A 16,604-nucleotide genomic window follows, 5' to 3' on the forward strand; every position below is an offset into this window, starting at 1 on the left:
AGTGCAGAGAAGGGGACAGACACAATGACAGTTACACAGAACTATAAACCCAGTGAGAATGAGGAATGAATGGATATTGGGAAGTTGTATCAGGAGTCAGAAGCAGCAGTGCAGAGAAAGGGACAGACACAATGACAGTTACACAGAACTATAAACCCAGTGAGAATGAGGAATGAATGGATATTGGGAAGTTGTATCAGGAGTCAGAAGCAGCAGTGCAGAGAAGAGAAAGGGACAGACACAATGACAGTTACACAGAACTATAAACCCAGTGAGAATGAGGAATGAATGGATATTGGGAAGTTGTATCAGGAGTCAGAGGCAGCAGTGCAGAGAAGAGAAAGGGACAGACACAATGACAGTTACACAGAACTATAAACCCAGTGAGAATGAGGAATGAATGGATATTGGGAAGTTGTATCAGGAGTCAGAAGCAGCAGTGCAGAGAAGAGAAAGGGACAGACACAATGACAGTTACACAGAACTATAAACCCAGTGAGAATGAGGAATGAATGGATATTGGGAAGTTGTATCAGGAGTCAGAAGCAGCAGTGCAGAGAAAGGGACAGACACAATGACAGTTACACAGAACTATAAACCCAGTGAGAATGAGGAATGAATGGATATTGGGAAGTTGTATCAGGAGTCAGAAGCAGCAGTGCAGAGAAGAGAAAGGGACAGACACAATGACAGTTACACAGAACTATAAACCCAGTGAGAATGAGGAATGAATGGATATTGGGAAGTTGTATCAGGAGTCAGAGGCAGCAGTGCAGAGAAGGGGACAGACACAATGACAGTTACACAGAACTATAAACCCAGTGAGAATGAGGAATGAATGGATATTGGGAAGTTGTATCAGGAGTCAGAAGCAGCAGTGCAGAGAAAGGGACAGACACAATGACAGTTACACAGAACTATAAACCCAGTGAGAATGAGGAATGAATGGATATTGGGAAGTTGTATCAGGAGTCAGAGGCAGCAGTGCAGAGAAAGGGACAGACACAATGACAGTTACACAGAACTATAAACCCAGTGAGAATGAGGAATGAATGGATATTGGGAAGTTGTATCAGGAGTCAGAGGCAGCAGTGCAGAGAAAGGGACAGACACAATGACAGTTACACAGAACTATAAACCCAGTGAGAATGAGGAATGAATGGATATTGGGAAGTTGTATCAGGAGTCAGAAGCAGCAGTGCAGAGAAGAGAAAGGGACAGACACAATGACAGTTACACAGAACTATAAACCCAGTGAGAATGAGGAATGAATGGATATTGGGAAGTTGTATCAGGAGTCAGAAGCAGCAGTGCAGAGAAAGGGACAGACACAATGACAGTTACACAGAACTATAAACCCAGTGAGAATGAGGAATGAATGGATATTGGGAAGTTGTATCAGGAGTCAGAAGCAGCAGTGCAGAGAAGAGAAGTGTTGGACAATATATACAATGTATCGGGTACCTGGGCATCATAAATCCTGCGCATGGCGTGAAACAGTTTGTTACTGTAACTGGAAATGGCAGCGGCATCTTCCTCAAACACCCCCAGCAGGGACCTGGTCTGGAAAGAACAAGGAAAAGAAATGTAAGATGAAAGGTTCATCGTCTTCGGACTTTGACAGGAAAGTCGGAACCAGTTGTATTGCCCCGCGCTGTGCCAGCAGCAGTAATGGCAGATACAGTAGATACTTTTAATAAAGAGTCGGCTGGTACATTGGGAACAATCTGACGGGACACAGAAGGGATGAAGTCCTTGTCTGATGGGGTTTTAAATAATTTTAAATAAACCTGCTGATTTTTGCCCATATACAGGTCAGTTAGTCCCTCCCAGGGGCCCCATACACTGGCCAATAGCTACTGCAAGATACTTGTGATATTGTCACAGAAGCAGGACTCCCCCAGCAGCCCATACACAGCCATATAAGTCTCCCCCATTTAATATTCCATTTAGCACTTCTGCTCATAAGGGCCCAATAGCAGAAATTTAAAGGGGCAGTTCACCTTTAAGTTAACTTTTAGTATGTTATAGAATGACCAATTATAAGCAACTTTTCAACTGGTCATTATTTTTTTTTTATAGTTTTTGAATTATTTGCCTTCGTCTTCTGACTCTTTCCAGTTTTCAAATGGGGGTCACTGACCCCATCTAAAAACAAATGCTCTGTAAGGCTACAAATGTATTGTTATTGCCAATTTTTTTATTTCTCATCTTTCTATTCAGGCCTCTCCTATTCATATTCCAGTCTCTTATTTAAATCAACCCATGGTTGCTAGGGGAATTTGGACATTAGCAACCAGATTGGCCAAACTGCAAAATGAAGGGCTTCTGAATTATAAGGACTTTGGTTGCAGGTTGTGTCTGGGTTTTGTTTGTAAGAAAGAGAATATGAGGCCTGCGCAGCCTGATGGTTTCTAGAAACTCCACCCAAAACTGCATTTTGCACAATGAACAAAGTAAATATGAGCAGGTTTGGGTCATACGTGAACTGTGACATCATAGAAATCGGTGGATGTGATTGGGCACTGGGTTTATTCTGGGCCCAGTGGGAACTTTCTATAAAGCCCAGGGGGTCGCGGATACTCCCAATAGAGAGAAAGGAATAATTACTCTTTATAGAGACCGATTCTACTTGCCAAAAGAGAAAATCAGATCATTCTTTGCTTTTATTTATTTTGTCTTTTATCATAATGTCTGGGAGTCGCCGACCCCACTGTAAGAGGAATAACAAGAAACACAAGCCACTGAATATTCCCAGTTTAGCAGCAGACTGTCCTGTATCACAAGAGCTTCTGCAGCAGTAGCAGAGAGTTTTCATTCCCCAAATCAGTAAAATGACAGGAGTATTTATGTGATGTCTCCTGACTCCAATCACTGCCCCTCAAGAGTCAGACTTTACTGGTAACGAACTATAACTTGCAGCAACTCCCTACAAGTCTAATAACCAGGCTGAGCCAGACAAGAGCTTCTGCAGCAGCTGAGTGACCTGTGCAACACTGACTCCTCCCACAATCCCCTAATCCCGCCCCCTGTACTGTCAGGTATTAACCCCCCGCCTCATGACGTTCCGCACCAGCTCCAAGTCCCCGCCCCCTGCACCCCGGGCCCCACCTCTACCCCTCTCAGTAACCCTCTCGCTGCCGGTAACAAGCCAACAAGCCCCGCCCTGACACTCGGTACCTGAGGACTGTCCTCCAGCGTCTCCTCAATGGGCAGCTTGTCAGTACCGAGCATGGCGCGGGTTTCTGGGCCGGGGAGCAGCGGAACAAGCGGAGACTCTACACAACCGAGAACCCTACAGCAGCGCCCAGCCAGCGGACATCCCGCCTACACTCTCTCACAGCCTCTTCTCATTGGCTCGGTCGCGCCGTTCCTCACAATCGGAAACCTCTTATTGGTCGGCTAAGCAGTCTGTCTGTGTATAGTTGCTACGGGGCGGGGCAGGCAGGAAGTTGTCAACATGACGCTGAGAGGAAAGTGCGAGGAACATTGGCCCTGAGTGGCCCCGACTGCTGCACTCTGGACTTGCCTTGTACTCCCTGCAGCTTCTGCACTGATCCTCTACCCCAACTCTACCTCTTACCTGTAAACTCCCTGCACCTTCTCCAAAGCTCCTCAACCCCAGCTTCTCTCTGTACCTCAGAACTCCCTGCACCTTCTTCACTGCTCCTCCTCAGCTGCACTCTGTTATTAACTCCCTGCACCTTCTTCACTGCTCCTCCTCCTCAGCTGCACCCTTCACCTGGGAACTCATTGCACTTTCTGTACTGTTCCTCACCCCCAGCTTCTCTCTGTGCCTTGACCCTGCAACTCCCTGCACCTTCTCCACAGCTCCTCTTCCTCTGCTGCACTCTGTGCCTGGCAACTCCCTGCACCTTCTGCAGTGCTCCTCAACCCCAGCTTCTCTCTGTACCTCAGAACTCCCTGCACCTTCTCCACAGCTCCTCCTCCTCAGCTGCACTTCATGCCTGTAAACTCCCTGCACCTTCTCCACAGCTCCTCCTCCTCAGCTGCACTTCATGCCTGTAAACTCCCTGCACCTTCTCCACAGCTCCTCCTCCTCAGCTGCACTTCATGCCTGTAAACTCCCTGCACCTTCTCCACAGCTCCTCCTCCTCAGCTGCACTTCATGCCTGTAAACTCCCTGCACCTTCTCCACAGCTCCTCCTCCTCAGCTGCACTTCATACTTGTAAACTCCCTGCACCTTCTCCAAAGCTCCTCTACCCAAGCTGGGAACTCCCTGTACCTTCTGCAGTGCTCCTCTACCCCGGCTGCCCTCTGTAGCTGGGAACTCCCTGTATGTGCTGTACAGTTACTGTAGCCTGTGAGCTGACAGCAAAGAGAGACACTCGCCATGATAATAATGAAAAGGGCTCATAGACAGAAATGGGGGCTGCAGCTATTATAGGACTACACTTCCCAGCATCCCCTGCAAACAGCAGCAAGTGTCAGGCAGGGATGTGCTCTGGTGGTGCAACTTGCTTAGAACTCCCAGAACCCTGTCTGAGAAAAGAGTCAGGCAGATAAGGCTGGGGTGGAAACAGATCAATTAATTTTGGGGGGGGGGGGGGGGTCAGCAAGGGCCTTACCTGTTATTTAAGCAAAAAATAAATGGCCCTGGGGGAGGGGCTAAAATAATGCTCCATGTGTTTCCCGCTCTGCTCCGCCTACTCTGCTCCCACCCTGACCTAGAGGGAACTACAGCCCTGGTCCTTTTCATTTACTGCAATGCAGGAAAGCTGGGCACATCTTCAGGAGGGAATGGATGGGTAATAAATCAGGGATGTCTTACAATCTATGGCTGTCAGAGGGATGCTGAGAGTTGCAGTTTAGCAACCACGGGTGGGCCACAGGTTCCAGTTGTGTATACTAAACCTAATTAACAATGGCTGCAATACAGAGAGATGCATCTGGCACCATTGCACCTGCATCACAGGCTTTGAGTTACAGTTAAACATGTAGCCACTAGATGGCGCTGCTTCTCTGCAGACCTGACTGCCAGGAGTTTAGTTTCTCTATAAACAGATCAAGAAAATCACAGGCACCACATCCCAACACATAACAAAAACAGTTTTTCAATATAAAAAAAACCCAGGACAACTTGTTTTTTATATTTTTTGTTTAATACTTTGTACACATGGAATAATTATTCATATAATAGCTGTGTATGGGAAGGTCTTTCAGTATTATACAGTGTATATTCCAGGCACTGTGTATCTTTCTATATTATTGCACTAAAAAATCTTGGATTGAAAGACATTTATTATCATTTTACATTAGGGGATTATGGATATAATCCTTATAATCCACCAATGACGCTCAGAGTTCCCTGTATAACTCAGCCTGCAGCCTTGTGCCTTTATATGGTCACAGAACAACCCCTCAGTGACTTCTAATATCCTTATCATTTACAGTAGGGGGTACATTATCCCTTATAATACACGAGTGATACTCAGAGTTCCCTGTATAACTCAGCCTGCAGCCTTGTGTCTTTATATGGTCACAGAACAACCCCTCAGTGACTTCTAATATCCTTATCATTTACAGTAGGGGGTACATTATCCCTTATAATACATGAGTGATACTCAGAGTTCCCTTTATAACTCAGCCTGCAGCCTTGTGCCTTTATATGGTCACAGAACAACCCGTCAGTGACTTCTAATATCCTTATCATTTACAGTAGGGGGTACATTATCCCTTATAATACATGAGTGATACTCAGAGTTCCCTGTATAACTCAGCCTGCAGCCTTGTGCCTTTATATGGTCACAGAACAACCCCTCAGTGACTTCTAATATCCTTATCATTTACAGTAGGGGGTACATTATCCCTTATAATACACGAGTGATACTCAGAGTTCCCTGTATAACTCAGCCTGCAGCCTTGTGTCTTTATATGGTCACAGAACAACCCCTCAGTGACTTCTAATATCCTTATCATTTACAGTAGGGGGTACATTATCCCTTATAATACATGAGTGATACTCAGAGTTCCCTTTATAACTCAGCCTGCAGCCTTGTGCCTTTATATGGTCACAGAACAACCCCTCAGTGACTTCTAATATCCTTATCATTTACAGTAGGGGGTACATTATCCCTTATAATACATGAGTGATACTCAGAGTTCCCTGTATAACTCAGCCTGCAGCCTTGTGCCTTTATATGGTCACAGAACAACCCCTCAGTGACTTCTAATATCCTTATCATTTACAGTAGGGGGTACATTATCCCTTATAATACACGAGTGATACTCAGAGTTCCCTGTATAACTCAGCCTGCAGCCTTGTGTCTTTATATGGTCACAGAACAACCCCTCAGTGACTTCTAATATCCTTATCATTTACAGTAGGGGGTACATTATCCCTTATAATACATGAGTGATACTCAGAGTTCCCTTTATAACTCAGCCTGCAGCCTTGTGCCTTTATATGGTCACAGAACAACCCCTCAGTGACTTCTAATATCCTTATCATTTACAGTAGGGGGTACATTATCCCTTATAATACATGAGTGATACTCAGAGTTCCCTGTATAACTCAGCCTGCAGCCTTGTGCCTTTATATGGTCACAGAACAACCCCTCAGTGACTTCTAATATCCTTATCATTTACAGTAGGGGGTACATTATCCCTTATAATACACGAGTGATACTCAGAGTTCCCTGTATAACTCAGCCTGCAGCCTTGTGTCTTTATATGGTCACAGAACAACCCTCAGTGACTTCTAATATCCTTATCATTTACAGTAGGGGGTACATTATCCCTTATAATACATGAGTGATACTCAGAGTTCCCTTTATAACTCAGCCTGCAGCCTTGTGCCTTTATATGGTCACAGAACAACCCGTCAGTGACTTCTAATATCCTTATCATTTACAGTAGGGGGTACATTATCCCTTATAATACATGAGTGATACTCAGAGTTCCCTGTATAACTCAGCCTGCAGCCTTGTGCCTTTATATGGTCACAGAACAAACCCTCAGTGACTTCTAATATCCTTATCATTTACAGTAGGGGGTACATTATCCCTTATAATACACGAGTGATACTCAGAGTTCCCTGTATAACTCAGCCTGCAGCCTTGTGTCTTTATATGGTCACAGAACAACCCCTCAGTGACTTCTAATATCCTTATCATTTACAGTAGGGGGTACATTATCCCTTATAATACATGAGTGATACTCAGAGTTCCCTTTATAACTCAGCCTGCAGCCTTGTGCCTTTATATGGTCACAGAACAACCCGTCAGTGACTTCTAATATCCTTATCATTTACAGTAGGGGGTACATTATCCCTTATAATACATGAGTGATACTCAGAGTTCCCTGTATAACTCAGCCTGCAGCCTTGTGCCTTTATATGGTCACAGAACAACCCCTCAGTGACTTCTAATATCCTTATCATTTACAGTAGGGGGTACATTATCCCTTATAATACATGAGTGATACTCAGAGTTCCCTGTATAACTCAGCCTGCAGCCTTGTGCCTTTATATGGTCACAGAACAACCCCTCAGTGACTTCTAATATCCTTATCATTTACAGTAGGGGGTACATTATCCCTTATAATACATGAGTGATACTCAGAGTTCCCTGTATAAGTCAGCCTGCAGCCTTGTGCCTTTATATGGTCACAAAACAACCTCTCAGTGACTTCTAATATCCTTATCATTTACAGTAGGGGGTACATTATCCCTTATAATCTATGACTTATTGGTTTCAGTGCTGGAAGTAACTGAGAGATGCCGCCAAATCTTTCTTCTTTATTCTTTAATTCTTTGTTATGAAAAAAAATGGTTGTAATTCAGGTTTTGTTGTTATTTTCTAATATTTTCTTTCAAACAATTCTCTCTGGACTCATTACTCAGTCACTAGCCCATAATACCTACAATTTTATCCCAGAATGACACTCAGCAAATTTTGTATTAAATCATATTGTACCAGTAAAAATACTGTTGTGAGCTAAGGGGGCCCAGTCTGAAGGTCAGTTAGGGGGAGATTTGGGGTGAGTGTTTATTTGTGCCCTGGGTACCCCTGGAACTATAGCAGGGTGACACCCCAATGTTTCTATATATCTGTAACCTTGTTATGAGCTAAGGGGCCCAGTCTGAAGGTCAGTTAGGGGGAGATTTGGGGTGAGTGCTTATTTGTACCCTGGGTACCCCTGGAACTATAGCAGGGTGACACCCCAATGTTTCTATATATCTGTAACCTTGTTATGAGCTAAGGGGGCCCAGTCTGAAGGTCAGTTAGGGGGAGATTTGGGGTAAGTGCTTATTTGTACCCTGGGTACCCCTGGAACTATAGCAGGGTGACTGTTACCCTAATGTTTCTATATATCTGTAATGAGCTAAGGGGGCCCAGTCTGAAGGTCAGTTAGGGGGAGATTTGGGGTGAGTGTTTATTTGTGCCCTGGGTACCCCTGGAACTATAGCAGGGTGACACCCCAATGTTTCTATATATCTGTAACCTTGTTATGAGCTAAGGGGGCCCAGTCTGAAGGTCAGTTAGGGGGAGATTTGGGGTGAGTGTTTATTTGTGCCCTGGGTACCCCTGGAACTATAGCAGGGTGACACCCCAATGTTTCTATATATCTGTAACCTTGTTATGAGCTAAGGGGGCCCAGTCTGAAGGTCAGTTAGGGGGAGATTTGGGGTAAGTGCTTATTTGTACCCTGGGTACCCCTGGAACTATAGCAGGGTGACTGTTACCCTAATGTTTCTATATATCTGTAATGAGCTAAGGGGGCCCAGTCTGAAGGTCAGTTAGGGGGAGATTTGGGGTGAGTGCTTATTTGTGCCCTGGGTACCCCTGGAACTATAGCAGGGTGACACCCCAATGTTTCTATATATCTGTAACCTTGTTATGAGCTAAGGGGCCCAGTCTGAAGGTCAGTTAGGGGGAGATTTGGGGTGAGTGCTTATTTGTACCCTGGGTACCCCTGGAACTATAGCAGGGTGACACCCCAATGTTTCTATATATCTGTAACCTTGTTATGAGCTAAGGGGGCCCAGTCTGAAGGTCAGTTAGGGGGAGATTTGGGGTGAGTGTTTATTTGTGCCCTGGGTACCCCTGGAACTATAGCAGGGTGACACCCCAATGTTTCTATATATCTGTAACCTTGTTATGAGCTAAGGGGCCCAGTCTGAAGGTCAGTTAGGGGGAGATTTGGGGTGAGTGCTTATTTGTACCCTGGGTACCCCTGGAACTATAGCAGGGTGACACCCCAATGTTTCTATATATCTGTAACCTTGTTATGAGCTAAGGGGGCCCAGTCTGAAGGTCAGTTAGGGGGAGATTTGGGGTAAGTGCTTATTTGTACCCTGGGTACCCCTGGAACTATAGCAGGGTGACTGTTACCCTAATGTTTCTATATATCTGTAATGAGCTAAGGGGGCCCAGTCTGAAGGTCAGTTAGGGGGAGATTTGGGGTGAGTGTTTATTTGTGCCCTGGGTACCCCTGGAACTATAGCAGGGTGACACCCCAATGTTTCTATATATCTGTAACCTTGTTATGAGCTAAGGGGGCCCAGTCTGAAGGTCAGTTAGGGGGAGATTTGGGGTGAGTGTTTATTTGTGCCCTGGGTACCCCTGGAACTATAGCAGGGTGACACCCCAATGTTTCTATATATCTGTAACCTTGTTATGAGCTAAGGGGGCCCAGTCTGAAGGTCAGTTAGGGGGAGATTTGGGGTAAGTGCTTATTTGTACCCTGGGTACCCCTGGAACTATAGCAGGGTGACTGTTACCCTAATGTTTCTATATATCTGTAATGAGCTAAGGGGGCCCAGTCTGAAGGTCAGTTAGGGGGAGATTTGGGGTGAGTGCTTATTTGTGCCCTGGGTACCCCTGGAACTATAGCAGGGTGACTGTTACCCCAATATTTCTATATATATCTGTAACCTTGTTATGAGCTAAGGGGGCCCAGTCTGAAGGTCAGTTAGGGGGAGATTTGGGGTGAGTGCTTATTTGTACCCTGGGTACCCCTGGAACTATAGCAGGGTGACTGTTACCCCAATATTTCTATATATCTGTAACCTTGTTATGAGCTAAGGGGGCCCAGTCAGAAGGTCAGTTAGGGGGAGATTTGGGGTGAGTGCTTATTTGTACCCTGGGTACCCCTGGAACTATAGCAGGGTGACACCCCAATGTTTCTATATATCTGTAACCTTGTTATGAGCTAAGGGGGCCCAGTCTGAAGGCCAGTTAGGGGGAGATTTGGGGTGAGTGTTTATTTGTACCCTGGGTACCCCTGGAACTATAGCAGGGTGACACCCCAATGTTTCTATATATCTGTAACCTTGTTATGAGCTAAGGGGGCCCAGTCTGAAGGTCAGTTAGGGGGAGATTTGGGGTGAGTGCTTATTTGTACCCTGGGTACTCCTGAAACTATAGCAGGGTGACACCCCAATGTTTCTATATATCTGTAACCTTGTTATGAGCTAAGGGGGCCCAGTCTGAAGGCCAGTTAGGGGGAGATTTGGGGTGAGTGCTTATTTGTACCCTGGGTACTCCTGGAACTATAGCAGGGTGACACCCCAATGTTTCTATATATCTGTAACCTTGTTATGAGCTAAGGGGGCCCAGTCTGAAGGCCAGTTAGGGGGAGATTTGGGGTGAGTGTTTATTTGTACCCTGGGTACCCGTGGAACTATAGCAGGGTGACTGTTACCCCAATGTTTCTATATATCTGTAACCTTGTTATGAGCTAAGGGGGCCCAGTCTGAAGGTCAGTTAGGGGGAGATTTGGATGTGTTTATTTGTACCCTGGGTACCCCTGGAACTATAGCAGAGTGACACCCCAATGTTTCTATATATCTGTAACCTTGTTATGAGCTAAGGGGGCCCAGTCTGAAGGCCAGTTAGGGGGAGATTTGGGGTGAGTGATTATTTGTACCCTGGGTACCCCTGGAACTATAGCAGGGTGACTGTTACCCTAATGTTTCTATATATCTGTAATGAGCTAAGGGGACCTGCAGGAGAGGTTGGGGACATTTGGGGGGTCTATTTGAATCTCAGTCAGGATCTGGCACTGTTGGCCCCATGAATTTACTGACCATGGGAATCTCAAGAAAATGTGGAAGGAGACATTTGGTCAAGATTACAGTATATAAGTGTTTTGGATTCCCATGGTTGCCAGTATGAAGGTAGTTTTGGCCATACTATGCCACATGGGGGGCAATTTATGGGCAGCAAAAGTTGCCCTTACCCTAAATGTTTCAGTAGTTTGGAAGCTTTTATTCAATTACCAACATAACTGGTTTGTGCCTAATTACTAATCCCATGGGCACAAGTGCAAGACCCAGGGGTGACCAAAATTGCACCTCTCACTATTCATATTACACTTGTACCTTGCACTTGGGATTTCTGGTGTAAGTTGCACCCCTAAACTTTGCATTGGTGACTCGGTTCTGCGCAATATTCGGACACAAGGGAGCCCTATATTTAACTCTTGACTACCTGTTACAGTTAGAGCTGCAGTATTTCTGGTCAGCTGATCTCTTCCTGTTACAGTTAGAGCTGCAGTATTTCTGGTCAGGTGATCTCTTCCTGTTACAGTTAGAGCTGCAGTATTTCTTGTCAGGTGATCTCTTCCTGTTACAGTTAGAGCTGCAGTATTTCTGGTCAGGTGATCTCTTCCTGTTACAGTTAGAGCTGCAGTATTTCTGGTCAGGTGATCTCTTCCTGTTACAGTTAGAGCTGCAGTATTTCTGGTCAGGTGATCTCTTCCTGTTACAGTTAGAGCTGCGGTATTTCTGGTCAGGTGATCTCTTCTTGTTACAGTTAGAGCTGCAGTATTTCTGGTCAGGTGATCTCTTCCTGTTACAGTTAGAGCTGCAGTATTTCTAGTCAGGTGATCTCTTCCTGTTACAGTTAGAGCTGCAGTATTTCTAGTCAGGTGATCTCGTCCTGTTACAGTTAGAGCTGCAGTATTTCTGGTCAGGCGATCTCTTCCTGTTACAGTTAGAGCTGCAGTATTTCTGGTCAGGTGATCTCTTCTTGTTACAGTTAGAGCTGCAGTATTTCTGGTCAGGTGATCTCTTCCTGTTACAGTTAGAGCTGCAGTATTTCTGGTCAGGTGATCTCTTCCTGTTACAGTTAGAGCTGCAGTATTTCTAGTCAGGTGATCTCTTCCTGTTACAGTTAGAGCTGCAGTATTTCTGGTCAGGTGATCTCTTCCTGTTACAGTTAGAGCTGCAGTATTTCTGGTCAGGTGATCTCTTCCTGTTACAGTTAGAGCTGCAGTATTTCTGGTCAGGTGATCTCTTCCTGTTACAGTTAGAGCTGCAGTATTTCTGGTCAGGTGATCTCTTCCTGTTACAGTTAGAGCTGCAGTATTTCTGGTGTCCGGATAATGGATCCCATACCTGTAAATACCTTTTATTTGTATAGCAACGTTAAATATTTTGGAGCTTAATAAACATAGAACAGGTATGGGACCTGTAATCCAGAATGCTCAGGACCTGGGGTTTTCCGGATAATGGATCTTTCCATCATTTGGATCAGTGTAAAGCCTGGAAGTGGTTCTGGGCTTCCCATTTCCCTTTCAAGCCGACTGCTCCTCCAGGACAACACGACCAGTTCCCTTTTATTTGTCTACAGGCAAAATGCTAATGTTCCATCTCCCCGTCTAGATTAGTGTAACTGTCCCTAGGGCCCACTTTCTGCCCATCAGAATTACAACTGCATTTGTTACTATGGGAAATGTCTCAATCAATAAAATACTGTGTCATTGAGCCTTTGCTCATCCTAATCCTCAGTGTGTATCCTGCCAGAAAGCAAGGCAGCACTGCTGTTCTTGCCTAGAAGGAAACTGGGAACAGTGACATACGCATTTATATATATAAATAAATAATAGATATATTAGATTTCTAAAGGGCCATTATATCATTTATTTTAACTTTCCTTTTGTATTTAGAGATGGACGTGTACCGGTATTTGATTTATTTTCATATTCAAAGTTCTCATATACAAAGAAGGTGTTTATCACTTACTCCTCCTCAAGTTACCATTGTCTCAGTTTGGGTGGCCACAGAATATTTCAGCTCACGGCCATCCTACTGTGTTACATTCCATTACACAAACCCAGAAGTGGTGTTGTAAAGGGTTGTGGTTATTTGGGAAAAAGCCACAGATTTCTTTTTTGCACAGAGAAACTATAAAACTATGGCAGCATAGGTATTCCCCTATACTAAGCACAATTCAGCAGGAACAGTCCCCTAAGTTTGCTCATAGTCTGTACAGAGAGATCCCATAAAACTATGGCAGCATAGGTATTCCCTGTACTAAGCACAATTCAGCAGGAACAGTCCCCTAAGTTTGCTCATAGTCTGTACAGAGAGATCCCATAAAACTATGGCAGCATAGGTATTCCCCTATACTAAGCACAATTCAGCAGGAACAGTCCCCTAAGTTTGCTCATAGTCTGTACAGAGAGATCCCATAAAACTATGGCAGCATAGGTATTCCCCTATACTAAGCACAATTCAGCAGGAACAGTCCCCTAAGTTTGCTCATAGTCTGTACAGAGAGATCCCATAAAACTATGGCAGCATAGGTATTCCCTGTACTAAGCACAATTCAGCAGGAACAGTCCCCTAAGTTTGCTCATAGTCTGTACAGAGAGATCCCATAAAACTATGGCAGCATAGGTATTCCCCTATACTAAGCACAATTCAGCAGGAACAGTCCCCTAAGTTTGCTCATAGTCTGTACAGAGAGATCCCATAAAACTATGGCAGCATAGGTATTCCCCTATACTAAGCACAATTCAGCAGGAACAGTCCCCTAAGTTTGCTCATAGTCTGTACAGAGAGATCCCATAAAACTATGGCAGCATAGGTATTCCCTGTACTAAGCACAATTCAGCAGGAACAGCCCCTAAGTTTGCTCATAGTCTGTACAGAGAGATCCCATAAAACTATGGCAGCATAGGTATTCCCTGTACTAAGCACAATTCAGCAGGAACAGTCCCCTAAGTTTGCTCATAGTCTGTACAGAGAGATCCCATAAAACTATGGCAGCATAGGTATTCCCTGTACTAAGCATAATTCAGCAGGAACAGTCCCCTAAGTTTGCTCATAGTCTGTACATAGAGATCCCATAAAACTATGGTACATAGGTATTCCCCTGTACTAAGCACAATTCAGCAGGAACAGTCCCCTAAGTTTGCTCATAGTCTGTACAGAGAGATCCCATAAAACTATGGCAGCATAGGTATTCCCTGTACTAAGCACAATTCAGCAGGAACAGTCCCCTAAGTTTGCTCATAGTCTGTACATAGAGATCCCATAAAACTATGGTACATAGGTATTCCCCTGTACTAAGCACAATTCAGCAGGAACAGTCCCCTAAGTTTGCTCATAGTCTGTACAGAGAGATCTTATGAAGTTGCCTAATGGAACAATTAACTGGCCATAAGATGAGGGTATGTTGGTACTTGCAGTTACACATAAGACCCCCAGCAATTAACCCTCTGCAGTGAATCTATAGTTTAGGGATTAAAGGCCACACGTGACTAATTGAGCTCTCAGCATAACACTCCCATACTAACACTTACCTGAACAGTTGTCTGTTGCCATGCCGCCCATGTGAGTTGCACTTTGCACAATTACCAGGTACAGATTAGTGTAAGGGCACTCGTTAGGGTATTACAAAGATTTGTCCAGTATCACTTGTTTTTTTTTTTTTGCTCAAGGGCTTTGGGGAATCAGCAGATGGGTCACTTTGCCTAAATCCCACAATTAGCCCCTCAGTGAGCAGCAAGGAAACGCCACATTGTAACTGAAATATATTGGAACAATAATGTCTGATTGGAATCATGGGAAGTAAAGCAGCTGCCATGTCAGTATCTGGGTTGTATTTAGACTTGTTTTGGTGGGAACAAACAGGTCTGTTACAGGGGTTGTTCCCCTTTAAATTAACTGTTCGTATGATGTAGAGAGGGATATTCTGAGACAATTTGCCTTTGGTTTTCATGTTTTATTATTTGTGTTTTTTTAGTTATTTCGCTTTTTATTCAGCAGCTCTCCAGTTTGTAATTTCAGCCGTCTGGTTGCTAGAGTCCAAATTCCCCTAGCAACCAGGCACTGATTTGAATAAGAGACAGGAATATGAATAGGAGAGGCCTGAATAGAAAGAGGAGTAATAAAAAGTAACAATAACAATACATTTGTAGCCTTACAGAACATTTGTTTTTTAGATGGGGTCAGTGACCAGTACCCAGAACATCTAAGATCACATTAAATCATAGCTTCACCTTCTGATGATGATGTTAGAGAATGACCAATTCTTAGCAACTTTTTACTTGGTCTTTTATAGTTTTTACTAAATTTCTAATGATTTGCCTTCTTATTCTAACTCTTTCCAGCTTTTAAATGGGGTTCGCCAACCCTAGAAGCCAAAAACTATTGCTTTTCTTTGTTACAATTGTATTGTTATTTTTTATTACTATTATTATCTATCTATTCAGGCCCACCCTTATTCATATTCCAATCTCTCATTCCAACCACTGCTTGGTTGCTATGGTATTTTGGTCCCTAGCAACCCTGTAGCTGCTAAAATTCCAAACTGAATGATAAAAAAAAACACACATAAAAAAATGTAAGACCTATTGCAAATTGACTTAAAATATTAGTCTCTACTACATCATACTAAAAGTTAACTTAAAGGGTACCCAGAAGGATCCGTTACCCTGAAAACCCCAGATCCTGATCATTCTGGATAGCAGGTCCAATACCTGTAACTGTATATTATATTGAATAAACCCAGCAGCCCTGAGCTCCGCGCCTGCCAATCACAGGGTTGCACTGGAGTTTCTAGTAAGACCTGATGTAACTGTTTGGCAGTGAGTAACTGACAGTGAGTAATTGCCAGTGAGTAATCGGCAGTGAGTAATCGGCTGCAGGTGAAATTGTGTTTGTACAATGAATTCATTGCCTTTGTATAATTCCTTGTTATATTTGTAAAAGCAAATTCCATAGGGTGCCATTGTGTTTGCACAGGTCACTTCTAATTAATACTGTTGGTTTTGTATCGATGATTATTCCTAATTATCTTCTGGGAGGTCAAAGGGGAAAAAAACGCCCCACAAGTGATTCTTGGGGAATAAAATACAAAAAAATCGTCCGTATAAAAAATAATTGTTTGTGCAATAGAAACAAAGAATAAAAAAGAAACTAAATGACACAATTTACCAGGCCTAAGACTTTATATTATTAGGGATATGTATGTGTTACAGGCATTCAGGGCTGCCATCTGGGGGTACAGGGGGTACATTTGTACTTTTTGAATTAGCCGGGCCCACCCCTTGGAGTCAACAAAGCTGTGAAGTCCCAAAGATCATAAATCCTGAAGACCCGAAGTCGCAAACAGAGCCGAAGCTGCAAAAAGACCTGAAAGTCGCCCCAAAAGCCACAAGTATCCTGGGGTAAATTCCACTGAACACCAATGTGTTTTTTTTTTAACTTGTGCGGGGGAGGGGCTTTACTGTTTTTATCGCTGATGTCTGTGTGGCCTATTTACTGTGGGGTGGGCGGGACCAGGGGGGCCAGAAAACGTTGTTATAAGTGGCCCCGTGATTTCTGATGACGGCCCTGCAGGCGTGG

At 44.1% G+C, this 16,604-nt stretch overlaps 1 protein-coding gene across 2 annotated transcripts in view; it reads right to left on the bottom strand.

Annotated features, from left to right (window-relative positions):
* The window catches only part of appl1.S (adaptor protein, phosphotyrosine interacting with PH domain and leucine zipper 1 S homeolog), a 29,719-nt gene extending 26,332 nt beyond the window's left edge, over positions 1–3,387 (bottom strand). Inside the window, exons 1-2 of one of the 2 annotated variants that reach the window (XM_018241190.2) lie at positions 3,181–3,387; positions 1,465–1,563 (exon numbers count right to left, since the gene is read on the bottom strand). In XM_018241190.2, the coding sequence (XP_018096679.1) occupies positions 1,465–1,563; positions 3,181–3,234 (153 nt within the window). In that variant the 5' untranslated portion in view covers positions 3,235–3,387. The remainder of the gene's footprint in view (positions 1–1,464; positions 1,564–3,180) is intronic. The other variant, XM_018241189.2, reaches the window with a different exon arrangement.
* Between the last annotated feature and the right edge of the window lie 13,217 nt (positions 3,388–16,604).

Source organism: Xenopus laevis, chromosome 4S, assembly GCF_017654675.1.
Source record: "Xenopus laevis strain J_2021 chromosome 4S, Xenopus_laevis_v10.1, whole genome shotgun sequence".
In the NCBI taxonomy this organism is placed as follows: Eukaryota; Metazoa; Chordata; class Amphibia; order Anura; family Pipidae; genus Xenopus; species Xenopus laevis.